This window comes from Saccoglossus kowalevskii, chromosome 10 (genome assembly GCF_978046115.1).
Source record: "Saccoglossus kowalevskii chromosome 10, keSacKowa6.1, whole genome shotgun sequence".
Classification (NCBI taxonomy): domain Eukaryota; kingdom Metazoa; phylum Hemichordata; class Enteropneusta; family Harrimaniidae; genus Saccoglossus; species Saccoglossus kowalevskii.
In genome coordinates, this window is record NC_140650.1 from 35,784,209 (window position 1) to 35,797,908 (window position 13,700).

General features: G+C 34.5%; 3 protein-coding genes across 4 annotated transcripts in view; 1 reads left to right on the forward strand and 2 right to left on the reverse strand.

The window, feature by feature from the left end:
• The window catches only part of LOC144355711 (bridging integrator 3-like), a 57,465-nt gene extending 52,128 nt beyond the window's left edge, over nt 1-5,337 (forward strand). The window contains exon 7 of the mRNA XM_085504804.1: nt 5,041-5,337. Within this exon, the coding sequence (XP_085360930.1) occupies nt 5,041-5,196 (156 nt within the window). The 3' untranslated portion in view covers nt 5,197-5,337. The remainder of the gene's footprint in view (nt 1-5,040) is intronic.
• A 3,181-nt stretch (nt 5,338-8,518) lies between these two features.
• Nucleotides 8,519-12,900, reverse strand: LOC146738034 (FHF complex subunit HOOK-interacting protein 2B-like). Its single transcript, XM_085504566.1, has 4 exons — nt 12,778-12,900; nt 12,517-12,657; nt 12,004-12,104; nt 8,519-11,324 (listed from the first exon to the last, which is right to left on the reverse strand). Exons 2-4 carry the CDS (start codon nt 12,622-12,624, stop codon nt 11,216-11,218), a joined length of 318 nt encoding a protein of 105 aa, XP_085360692.1. The 5' UTR covers nt 12,625-12,657; nt 12,778-12,900; the 3' UTR covers nt 8,519-11,215.
• A 161-nt stretch (nt 12,901-13,061) lies between these two features.
• The window catches only part of LOC102807339 (FHF complex subunit HOOK interacting protein 2A-like), a 58,277-nt gene continuing 57,638 nt past the window's right edge, over nt 13,062-13,700 (reverse strand). Inside the window, exon 12 of one of the 2 annotated variants that reach the window (XM_085504564.1) lies at nt 13,062-13,251. In XM_085504564.1, the coding sequence (XP_085360690.1) occupies nt 13,072-13,251 (180 nt within the window). In that variant the 3' untranslated portion in view covers nt 13,062-13,071. Of the gene's footprint in view, nt 13,362-13,700 lie in introns of both variants that reach the window. The other variant, XM_085504565.1, reaches the window with a different exon arrangement.

Consider the following 13,700-nt stretch of genomic DNA (forward strand, 5'->3'; position numbering starts at 1 on the left):
AGTAGATTATACAAAACCAAAGTGATTGCAATGTCAGGGGCACTTTTCCCGGATGTTTCAAGGTGTATTGACAATATGTCAGAATTGATTGCAAAGAGTGACTCGGTTATCATCCATTGTGGAACCAATGATGTTCAGAATTTTATTTTTGAACATGACATCGTTAACGAATGCACATCATCTGTTAACAAAGTTAAAGCTATTAATCCAGCAACCAAGATTTTTATTTCAAGTGTGTGTTCAAGAGACAACTATTTGCGTGCAGCTGTGAATTCATTAAACCGATCACTTTGACTCGTGGCGGAAAACAATGGTGCTTCTTTCATTGACAATGACACAATATTACGTAACAATGTTGGTAATTAACACTAACTTATACAGTGACAAGGTTCATTTGAATGCCCGGGGTACAGGCAGGTTGGTGGGAAATTTTAATACCGTGTGTCATATCACTCGATCCATCCAGTTTTCAAACCAACGTAATAGTGCTCATCGTAGAAGTATCCATGGGGATAATTTGAATCCTCATATCCACTCTAATAGCAGACGACGTGTGACGTGCTACAGCTGTGGTAGTGTTGGTCATACTTCCCACGTGTGTAATTTAAATAGGCAGCAGCACAACAGTAGCGATGTAAGGTGTTACAATTGCGGCGAGGCAGGCCATACAGTTTGCGTATGTCGTCAAGTAACAGGTATTCGATGCTGGAGTTGTGGGAAAACGGGTCACAAGCAGAAACACTGTAACTTTTAGATATCTGGCCAGGATGAGACGGCCGTTTCTAGCCACTCCAGTTGTAGTGTTTCGGACAATTGCAATCTCATGAATAATTTAAACCTCCAGAATGGTCTGAGGCTTGGGTTTATTAATATTAACCATTTATCTAACAAAATTGATGAGCTTAATTTGATACTTACTGCTGATTGTAAAAAACAAGTCGACTTATTTTTTGTATGTGAAACCTTTCTCAATTCGTCTTACCATGACAATGAGTTTCATATTAATGGTTTCAATTTAATTAGACAGGACTGTCCAAATGGGAGAGGGGGTGGGCTTGTGGCTTTCATCAGCTCCGACTTTTTTTTCAGTCGTAAACTTGACCTTGAGAACAATTTTCTTGAAATTATGTGGATTGAATTAACTCCACCCAGTTGTAGGTCTATTTTACTTGATTGCGTTTATAGACCTCCAAGTACTGTTCATAACATAGATGTGCTGTTAGCTCATAACATTGAAAAAGCTTACCTAGAAGGCAAAGAAATGTATATTTTTGGTGACTTTAATTATGATGTTCCATCTAATTGTACTCACTACTTGTTTAATTGCTTAGCTGACTTAGGCTTTTCTCAAATTATTAATGGTGTTACGAGGCCTGCGTCCGGTAAATGTCTGGACCATGTTTATGTCAATTATAATGAAAATGTTAATTTGGCTCTCATTCACAACTTGGGTATTTCAGACCATAACCCTATATTCGTGGTTCGCAAACTCCGTTCCTTCCCTCAATCAAACAATCATGTTTCTATTCGTTATAGCAATTTCAAAGTGTTCGTTGAGTCTCTATTTTTGGCTGACTTTCGGAACACGCCTCTAATTTCCGTACACAACATTACTGATACTAATTTAGCTTTTGAGACTTGGCATTCTATTTTTAATAATATTTCTGATTCGCATGCTCCATTTGTTTGTAGACGTTTGAAAAAATTACGACTGCCAGGATGGCTGAATACGGACATTCTACTTAAAATTAGAGAAAGAGACAAACTTCGGAGGCGTGCACGTACTTTGGGTGATATTACTGTCCTAAACCAATATAGAGCCAAACATAATCTGGTAGTTAATTTAATCAAGGCCGCTAATAAAAACCATTATATTCAACTTATCAAAATCAATAGCTCCAATAGTGCCGCCTTGTGGAAAACCCTTAACGATTTGATCAGTGGTGGTAAATCTAACTCTCTCAATGTTCATATTTCAGTTGGCAATAACTTCGAAAAAATTGTTAATAATTTCAATACATATTTCGCTTCTGTTGCCGACAAGTTACGACCCAATGTCTCAGTGGGTGATTCATATTTTACGAATTTACGGAAATTTATTGAACCCAAATTGACCAATACTCGACAATTTGTTATTCCACCGGTCACATGCCAGTTCGTGAAGAACCAACTGTTTTCACTATCCAGTTCTAAGTCAGCTGGTCTTGACAGTACATCATCTAAACTTTTGCGCATTTCTGCTCCATTCATTTGTGAAAGTATTGTTTATTTATTCAACCTCAGCATTTCATCAGGTATTTTTCCAGACATGTTTAAGCATGCCAAAGTTATTCCATTACACAAGGGCGGATCCCAGGACTTGTGTAATTTTCGTCCAATTTCGCTTCTCCCAATAATCTCAAAAATCTTTGAAAAACACGTGCATAATCACTTATACCATTATTTGAACAGTAATGATTTAATTTCTAAATCACAGTCAGGTTTTCGGAAATCACATTCTTGCCATACAGCTATGATTAAGCTATGCGATGCATTACTTAGCAATATGGATGATGGCTTATTGTGTGGTTTGCTTTTCCTTGATTTAAGCAAGGCGTTTGATATGGTAGATAAACATGTATTATTAAATAAGCTCTCAATTTATGGCATTTCTCCAATCTTCCTTGTTTGGTTTAATTCTTATTTAACTGACAGAAAGCAAGTTGTGTATTTGACGGGTAAACAGTCGGATGCTGTCAATATTCGACATGGCGTACCACAGGGTTCGATTTTAGGACCATTATTATTTCTTCTATTTATTAATGACCTACCATTATTTCTTGAAAACAGTTCCATTGATATGTATGCGGACGATCAAACTCTGTTATCATCTGGTCCAAGTATCAATGTAGTCACAAAGTGCATTAATGATGATGTTTGGCCAATTTTGCGTTGGGTTAATTGCAATTACATGTCAATCAACACATCTAAATCAAAATCTATGCTTGTTGGATCCCGCCAAAGGCTAAATAATATTGGTGAAGATTTTTTGGTTAACTTCAATGGTGAAATAATTAAAACAGTCAGTTTCGAAAAGTCGCTTGGGTGGTTTTAGATAAAACTCTATCATGGGATCATCATGTTGATATGCTTTGTAAAAAGCTTAGCCAAAGATTTGGTGTTCTTATGAGAGTTCGTAGCTTCTTATCTATTTCCGTCAGAAGAACATTGTATTTTTCATTTCAGTCCTTATTGGACTATTGCTGTATAGTATGAGGCAATACAAGTCAATCAAATTTATGTCGGGTGTATAAGCTTCAGAAAAGGGCAGTTCGTGTGATTTCCTCTGACAACTTTAGCCAATCGTCGTTTGAACTGTTCAAAAAACATAGCATCTTGCCTATCAATTACAGAATTTCATATTTTCTAGGTGTCGTAATGTATATGGCAACCAATGGCTTGGCGCCTTTATATATAAGTCAAATGTTCAGTCATATCTCCCAAACCCATAAGTATAGTACACATTCCTCTCTTAAAGGGGCACCTTCCAGTTAAGCCTAATCTCACAACAAATTTACTTTCTGGATTAAAATAACAATGGATAACAAAAGATAGATTAACATTGTAAACAACATAAACAATAGTTTCCCATGATTCTTTGGTGCAATCCCTGGGATTGAGCGGTTCCCCTTTAAAAATAATTTACGCATTACGAAATGGAAAACATCCATGGGCCAGAGGACATTTCAGTATAGAGGTGTAACCCTATGGAATAACTTGCCATTCCATATCAGAAATTCAGCCTCTTTAGGCATTTTTAAGAAAACATACAAAATTTATCTGAGTGAAAAATTTGTTGTAAATGGCTCAAGCCTATAATATGTATATTGTGTTTTTTGTCCCGACAGAGGGCCCAATGAAAATTACTTTATTGTATATTGGCCTACCCTCTTTAAATAAATCGTTAAATAAATAAATAAAATAAAATAAATTAAATGCTCATAAAATATTTCAAATTGTGATATATAGAAGAGTTATTTATGGTAGAGATAATAATCTCATTCCTTGTTGTTAAAGGTCATATACTCGCCATAGAGGGTGCTATATTGCTGATCTGTATCAGAGACAGCATTGTCCTGATCAAAAACTTAATATAGATTAATATTCTATTTTACAAATTGGATAAAGAGTGTGTAGTAAGATGATAAACCAGGGCATGATAGGAATCTATGCTCAAAAGCTTGTATATTTTATCACACACCCACCCCACCCACCTGGCAGATTTCAATTATAATTTCAACAAATCTACTGAATAACATTACAGAGTGTGGGATACATGATGATGTTAGTGGGAGTACTTCTCTGTACTTTACATACTGTGCACTCTAATGTTATGTAGTCAGTATTGGCTTGTTTTCACTCAAATTTAGTACATTTTCTAGTAAATAGATTTCTGATTTGGTGATTGAGTGGATTGGGGTTGCAGAAAACAATGACATTCCATTTGAGGACAGTAATGGGAAAGAGGAAGGTCAAAAGATTTTTCTTCTGAGGTTGCTGAGGGGTTTCCACTTGAGCAGAACACCACTATTCTTAATATATTTTAAGAGGGAATGACTCCAACATGGCTGCTAATTTTTTAGCATCAAAGTCTAATTGACAATCCAATTGCTGACTTCATTGTATATTTGTCATCAAGTAGTGGTAGTACCAGGGGGTGTATATTTCAATATTTTATTTTTTAATCTTTTACTGCCATTTTCAATGTTTGGCCCATTACATTTCCTGTTTATATTTTCTTTTACATAAGTATTGACCATCTGTCTGATCCAAACCTGAAAAATCTGTGAATTTTGACATGACATGACAACAAAATAATTGTCTTAATATTTTGGTTTGAAAATATGAAAAGTAATAGTAACTTCACTGTAAACCCGGTATTTCAACAACTATTTTCCCTTCTTAATACTTCTGTATATCCAGGTATGATGATCTAAAATAATCCTAAATATCTATTAATGTTTGTTTGTTAATTGATTTGTTATTTACTATTGTCTGTAGATCGAATACTATACTGAAGCATATAAGATGTTTGATGAAATGTCTGGTCAGCTTTCTGATGGACAGAATTTGACGATGACAAACGAAGCATACGAAGATCAACTACACCAAAAATTAAATGAGATCAGAGCTTTGTCTATTGTTGTTGATGACTAAAGAGTATGTGCCAAGAGGTTCCATCAGATGATTAATGTTGTTAGCTGCTCACCTTTGTCTAGTAAAGACAAAATACACTCAAATAAGAGAAGCTGAATTTGATTTTTAATCTCATATAAATCTCTATATTTTATTTAAGGATTTTCTGAGATAAAATTGATCAGCATTGTTGAATTAAAGTTTGCTGTTAAATCGGTTGATACTACCCTGTTTCAAATAAGCCTCTAAAAGTCTTAGGGATGGCAAGTAAGCTAGCAACAACAACCTAGCAACAACCCCTCACATATTTGTGACAAACAAAACAATGTTAATACCGAGATGGATGGAAAATAAAACTGTGCGAGTATTTTTTATTTACAGTAGTTGCATTTCATTGTTTATATTTTTAGAAAAATTTTATACCATTTTTTTTTAGCTCCGCTGTCGACTTTGTCGAGTGGAGCTTATCATATGAGTGATTGTCCGTCGTCGTCGTCGTCCGTGTCAATGTTTTACTTTTTCGACTTCTTCTTGAAAACTACAAGCCTGAATGCTTTGATACTTGGTGTATATGTACCTTGGGTAGACCTCTCTTAGGTTTGTTCATTTCATGTTGATATCTTCAATTCTCTAATTTTGGTGAATATTTTTGTCATTTTTGGTAAAAAGTGATATTTTCGACTTCTTGTTAAAAACCGCAAGTGCAATTGCTTTGATATTACATATATAGGTACTACATGTGGACCTCTCTCAGATTTGTTCATTTTGTAATGATATCTTTAATTCTCTAATTTTGGTGAATATTTTTATCATTTTTGGTAAAAAGTGATATTTTCGACTTCTTGTTAAAAACCGCAAGTCCAATTGCTTTGATACTACATATATAGGTACTACATGTGAACCTCTCTCAGATTTGTTCATTTCGTGATGATATCTTCAATTCTCTAATTTTGGTGAATATTTTTGTAATTTTTGGTAAAAAGTGATATTTTCGATTTCTTGTTAAAAACCACAAGTCCGATTGCTTTGATATTACATATATAGGTACTACATGTGGACCTCTCTCAGATTTGTTCATTTTGTAATGATATCTTTAGTTCTCTAATTTTGGTGAATATTTTTGTAATTTTTGGTAAAAAGTGATATTTTCGACTTCTTGTTAAAAACCAATAGTTCAATTGCTTTGATATTACATATTTAGATACTACATGTAGACCTTTCTCAGATTTGTTCATTTCGTGATGGTATCTTCGATTCTATAATTTTGGTGAATATTTTTGTCATTTTTGGTAAAAAGTGATATTTTCGACTTCTTGTAAAAAACCAATAGTCTGATTGCTTTGATATTACATATATAGGTACTACATGTGGACCTCTCTCAGATTTGTTCATTTTGTGATGATATCTTCAATTCTCTAACTTTGGTGAATATTTTGGTCATTTTTGGTAGAAAGTGATATTTTCGACTTCTTGTTAAAAACTGTAAGTCCGATTGCTTTGATACTATACATATTGTTCATTTTCTAATGATGTCTTCAGTTCTTTAATTGAAATGTGCATTGCTAACAGCGGAGCTATCTCAGCCGATAGGCTGCTTGTTTTCTAGTTACCTGCGAGTCCAGTTTTCATGTTTGTTTGATAATTGTGGTTGTGATAATCATAATGGATATTAACATTTATGTCAGAGTGTGTTAGTACACCGGAAAATAAATACACAAATATGTAACTGTAGATTCAAATATGAACATTTGAAATGTTTGTACTAAATCAAAGAAAAGATTAATTACATTGAACAAAAACGTCCACACTACAGAGTAGGTTTATACATTGTATCTGGTATTAAAGTTATCACTCTGCCAAATTTCAAACAAGAACAACTTACAGTAGTCCCTACCTACATAAACTACTGGGAAAAGTTTGATGGGAGAATGGAACTGGACACTTACATATGAAACACGACACGACACACCAAGAGACGTCATATGGAACAACATTTTCTTACCTTTGATGTTTACAGTAAATACACTTGCATGTATTCTTTAGTGTGTTTGGTTTATGCATGATACCTGTAAAGTCCTGTTCTTTTTAACCTTTCAGTAAATGCTGAGTGTGGGTTGACTCCGAAATCATACTAAGTGTTATGTTGATTACCATATTGTGTGGGATAGAATTAAGGTCAATATGTTTACAAACTTGTCTTCAGTTCTAACATTTGAAAAAAACATCAGTCACAACTTACTTTTTTTTTAATTATATCTTACTGAATGATTAAACAACTGAAATGTCCTCGTCCTCTGTATGGAATTGAAGTGAATTTTCACTAGTACATGGAAATACTACAAAAACTATATTGATAGAAATCTGCTAGGAAAACTCAACCAGGTATTGGTTCATGTCAAAGTAACTCAATCTTTCATGTCATCATTTTTCTACAGGTTTGATATAATGGACATAATTACATGTTGCTTTGAAAAATGTTTATTTTTTTTAAAGGTGACAAAAGTTGACACTGGCATTCATAAGGGAAAACATAACAAGTCTATGTAATATACATTCCCTGTTATCAAAGCAAAGAAATTTGGAATGAAAATATCCAGAGTTGTGACACAAAACACTATCTTGTATCATTCCAATGACAAGGTAACTAGTCACCTAGAATTACAAGACTTGTATAGTGATATACTGTAAGTGAAAATATAAGTATTGAACTGTGCACAGACCAAAAAAACAAACTCCCTATGATTTACCCTTTAAAACAGTGCATCATGGGACAAAAGTTTGCATGTTCTTGGACCAGTTTGAAATATTTACTGCATTGTGTAACTTAATGTTTAGCGTGTCCACCCAGCTTCAAAGTTGGGAATATGGAATTTAGACAAAAGGGGCATAAAGTTGTTCCTGTTCTCAGTGCATGTATTCTTGTTACTTGCGTCCATTCCAGATTTGTAATTAAGCTTTGATGATATGTGTAATTATTAAACTTACCACTGTACATCATTGTATTCCAGTACTCTGTGCAATAAATTGAAATAGTACACTTTCACTTTTTTTAAGATTGTTTCATTTTGTAATACCCAATGAATTTACAGGCCAGACGTAAACTGGATCCCCCAACATGGAATATCAGTTATGCGAGATTGAAATAATAAATTCTGGCTTCTTTCTGTTACAAGTATGTTATATGGATTAACAATTGTGTGTCCAGAACAAGCTTTTCTTGGTAGGTCTGTTTTGCCGAGTGTGATTCAGTTTGCACAGCGCCCTCAAGAATTTAGACCCTAAATGAGAATATCCAACTACAGAGGGCAGCATACATTAACATGAAAGTGACCAACGAGACAACTTAAGTGTTGGAAATCGTATTTAATATGAAAATAGTACTATATGCTCATTACGCAATTCCATTAATAACTGCAATTTGTTTTGAATACAACAATAAATAAGTTCATAGCAGATAATCTAAAGAAAATTACAAGACTCAAAGCTGTATATGACCCAGTAATATTCTGATGGTTCTTCCACATGTGTTTTATTCAGTATCCATGCCACCTCAATGCAATTGACCTATCTATCTATAAACAATGTATAGATAGTGAACATCTTTCATCAACTCTGCAATTTACATTTTAATCTCATGGTTGTACCATCCAACGGACTGTAAAACTGAGTTTATGGTTAGAACTGTGGAATAACACAGGTAAAGCATTTGCCAAAAATCATGTACTTTGACAGTAATAGCATCCAAAAATAATTCATAATCAGTCTCTGTTTTATCAGGTCTTTATGGAAGCCTGTTGTTGGGTAAACAAATTTATCGGCCTGCAATGCAGGAACCTGAAATCTCAACTCACTGTCAAAATGATAGCATCAACATAACTATTTACAAAACTCTACAGCTATGATAAAGAAGGAAGTAAATACTCTTGCATTTCAATTGTGTAATTATAAATGTATTATACCCCACTTAATATGGTACAAATAAAATTTGGAAATACTAGTCTTATCACATATTGCTGAAGACATTATTTTAGTACCCTTACAAACAATATATACATGGCAAGATTGCATAAAAATGAAAACTAAAATGTATTGGTTAGGTAAATTAAAAAGCACTGCCTGCATACTGCATGTAAAATGGTACATCATAGCAAATCTGGAATTATTAAAAAAAATTTTAAAACAACTGCCCAGAAAGGAAATTGTAAAGAAATACAATGTTTAATCTATTAAAGTGAACAAGAGGCCACAAATCTTATTTTCTTTGATTCTAATGAATTCACTGTATACCTCAGAGCAGCATAGTCTGCAGCAGAATTATAATACATTAAAATAGAAGTAAAATAAAACCTACACAATGAATAGTTATTTAATGCCACAATGTTGGAGAGTTTTTGATTTTTCAGGATTGTCTCAAATGTTTTTTTTCTAGGACTAAACTAACACAATATGCCATTTTCAGCATCAGGGAAAAATACAAAGTTTATTCGAAATTTTGTTTGTGTCTATTTTGTATAGAAATAGAAAGGTTGCCAAATATTGCACAAACTAACAGCACTCGGTATTGCAGAATGTATACAGCACCGAGTCACTCAGCTGTGTTTTATATCCTTCCACAAACTAACAGCTTTCGGTATTGCAGAATGAATACAGCACCGAGTCACTCAGCTGTGTTTTATATCCTTCCACAAACTAACAGCTTTCGGTATTGGAGAATGAATACAGCACCGAGTCACTCAGCTGTGTTTTATATCCTTCCACAAACTAACAGCTTTCGGTATTGCAGAATGAATACAGCACCGAGTCACTCAGCTGTGTTTTATATCCTTCCACAAACTAACAGCTTTCGGTATTGCAGAATGAATACAGCACCGAGTCACTCGGCTGTGTTTTATATCCTTCCACAAACTAACAGCTTTCAGTATTGCAGAATGAATACAGCACCGAGTCACTCAGCTGTGTTTTATATCCTTCCACAAACTAACAGCTTTCAGTATTGCAGAATGAATACAGCACCGAGTCACTCAGCTGTGTTTTATATCCTTTCACAAACTAACAGCTTTCGGTATTGCAGAATGAATACAGAACTGAGTCACTCAGCTGTGTTTTATATCTTTCCACAAACTAACAGCTTTCGGTATTGCAGAATGAATACAGCACCGAGTCACTCAGCTGTGTTTTATATCCTTCCACAAACTAACAGCTTTCAGTATTGCAGAATGAATACAGAACTGAGTCACTCAGCTGTTTTTTATATCCTTCCACAAACTAACAGCTTTCAGTATTGCAGAATGAATACAGAACTGAGTCACTCAGCTGTGTTTTATATCCTTCCACAAACTAACAGCTTTCGGTATTGCAGAATGAATACAGCACCGAGTCACTCAGCTGTGTTTTATATCCTTCCACAAACTAACAGCTTTCGGTATTGCAGAATGAATACAGCACCGAGTCACTCAGCTGTGTTTTATATCCTTCCACAAACTAACAGCTTTCAGTATTGCAGAATGAATACAGCACAGAGTCACTCAGCTGTGTTTTATATCCTTCCACAAACTAACAGCTTTCAGTATTGCAGAATGAATACAGCACCGAGTCACTCAGCTGTGTTTTATATCCTTTCACAAACTAACAGCTTTCGGTATTGCAGAATGAATACAGAACTGAGTCACTCAGCTGTGTTTTATATCTTTCCACAAACTAACAGCTTTCGGTATTGCAGAATGAATACAGCACCGAGTCACTCAGCTGTGTTTTATATCCTTCCACAAACTAACAGCTTTCAGTATTGCAGAATGAATACAGAACTGAGTCACTCAGCTGTTTTTTATATCCTTCCACAAACTAACAGCTTTCAGTATTGCAGAATGAATACAGAACTGAGTCACTCAGCTGTGTTTTATATCCTTCCACAAACTAACAGCTTTCGGTATTGCAGAATGAATACAGCACCGAGTCATTCAGCTGTGTTTTATATCCTTCCACAAACCAACAGCATTCAGTATTGCAGGATGTATACAGAACCAAGTCACTCAGCTGTGTTTTATATCCTTCCACTTTCAGCATGGGCTTTTACAAATGCTATTGCTGCCAGCTCCTTACAGAATTCTTCTAACACGATAACTCCTTCCATGAGTTCAATGTATGATGAACTGTCAAAGTAGAAGTAAAATTTTAGTTACTGTTGGTGGTCAGAATTATTTGAACAATCTGAACCATGAAAATAGTTTTAATGAACATGTTTCAGTATCATATGATATTTTTGTTTCTCCTATTACATAGTTAGTCATGGTATAATCACTAAAACAGTCCAAATAACAATGTTGTTGTCTGAGTAAGTCATCAAATACACCATTTTGTTCCTTCTATCTCATAGCTAGTCATGGTATAATCACTAAAACAGTCCAAATAACAATGTTGTTGTCTGAGTAAGTCATCAAATACACCATTTTGTTCCTCCTATCTCATAGCTAGTCATGGTATAATCACTAAAACAGTCCAAATAACAATGTTGTTGTCTAAGTAAGTCATCAAATACACCATTTTGTTTCTCCTATCTCATAGCTAGTTATGCTATAATCACTAAAACAGTCCAAATAACAATGTTGTTGTCTGAGTAAGTCATCAAATACACCATTTTGTTTCTCCTATCACATAGCTAGTCATGGTATAATCACTAAAACAGTCCAAATAACAATTGTTGTTGTCTGAGTAAGTCATCAAATACACCATTTAGTTTCTCCTATCACAGAGCATGTGGTATCATAGTTGGTTCACGTTGTGTTTCACATGAATTGCTAGTTTCTTTAGAGTAACCTACAAACACTTTACCTTTCTTCTTCCGTCATCTCAGTCAGCTGTTTACGTACTTGTATACATTGTATTTGGAAATGTGGCATGGCTTTCACTCTGGACTTCAGGTCAGACACCAACTGTGAAATAAAGTTATATTAAATCACAACAGTCAAATATTGAGCATATCTCATTATTTGTTCATGACCAACCCAAAAAGCTTAACACAGGTTTTTATCAAATATTAATTTTATGGTTTTCACTACCAGATACATCCATAGAGGTTTTATGGAAGACTAAATTCTATGGTTTTCACTACCAGGTACATCCATAGAGGTGTTATGGAAGACTAAATTCTATGGTTTTCACTACCAGGTACATTCATAGAGGTTTTATGGAATACTAAATTCTATGGTTTTCACTACCAGGTACATCCATAGAGGTTTTATGGAATACTAAATTCTATGGTTTTCACTACCAGATACATCCATAGAGGTTTTATGGAATACTAAATTCTATGGTTTTCACATTCATTCATGATTCCATACTTACTCTACATAAGACTGTATACAATGACCGACATCCTGGTTCTAGGCGTAGATACGGATCCAGCATAAATTCATGTGTATGCGGATGTGGAAACTGAGCCAGTTTAGCCATCACCGATGTCAATTGTAGATTGACTTCATATGGCTGATCAGAAAAAATTCAAAAACAAATTTAGAGAATAATTCCATAATATTTTTCAGTAGTAAGATATTTATAATTTATATTTTTTTGTTTTGTTTTTGTAAACATGAAAAGATCGCTCACCTGATCCAGCAATTGAGAGAGTTTATCAAAAAGCACCTTAAGGAATACGCCTTCATAGAATGCATGACTGTAATCTATTTTGTCCACTGGTTTGGGATATGTAGGCCACTCCCATCGTAAACATTGCACAGAACACTCCCTAAACTACAATAACAGAGAAGAACATAGAATGCATGACTGTAATCTATTTTGTCCACTGGTTTGGGATATGTAGGCCACTCCCATCGTAAACATTGCACAGAACACTCCCTAAACTACAATAACAGAGAAGAACATAGAATGCATGACTGTAATCTATTTTGTCCACTGGTTTGGGATATGTAGGCCACTCCCATCGTAAACATTGCACAAAACACTCCCTAAACTACAATAACAGAGAAGAACATAGAATGCATGACTGTAATCTATTTTGTCCACTGGTTTGGGATATGTAGGCCACTCCCATCGTAAACATTGCACAGAACACTCCCTAAACTACAATAACAGAGAAGAACATAGAATGCATGACTGTAATCTATTTTGTCCACTGGTTTGGGATATGTAGGCCACTCCCATCGTAAACATTGTACAGAACACTCCCTAAACTACAATAACAGAGAAGAAAATCAGGCACTGATGGTGAAGTGATTGATATTCTGTGGTACAACAAATGAGATGTTGGTTGAAATACCTCTGCTGTATTTCCTTAAAAATCTGAATCTATCTTGGTAAATATGAAAATTATTGAGTTGATATTGACACATTGTATATACAACATTAAAACAAACCTGAATGCAGGTAAGTGTGAACCAAATGAACCTGCACATCACATTTATTTAATAAACAGTAACAGTATATTTGAACCAACATCAAAAATAGGAAACTGCAGATGTTTTCTGCAAGACACATGCACACCAAATATTAGAAAGAAGTGACATTTTTGC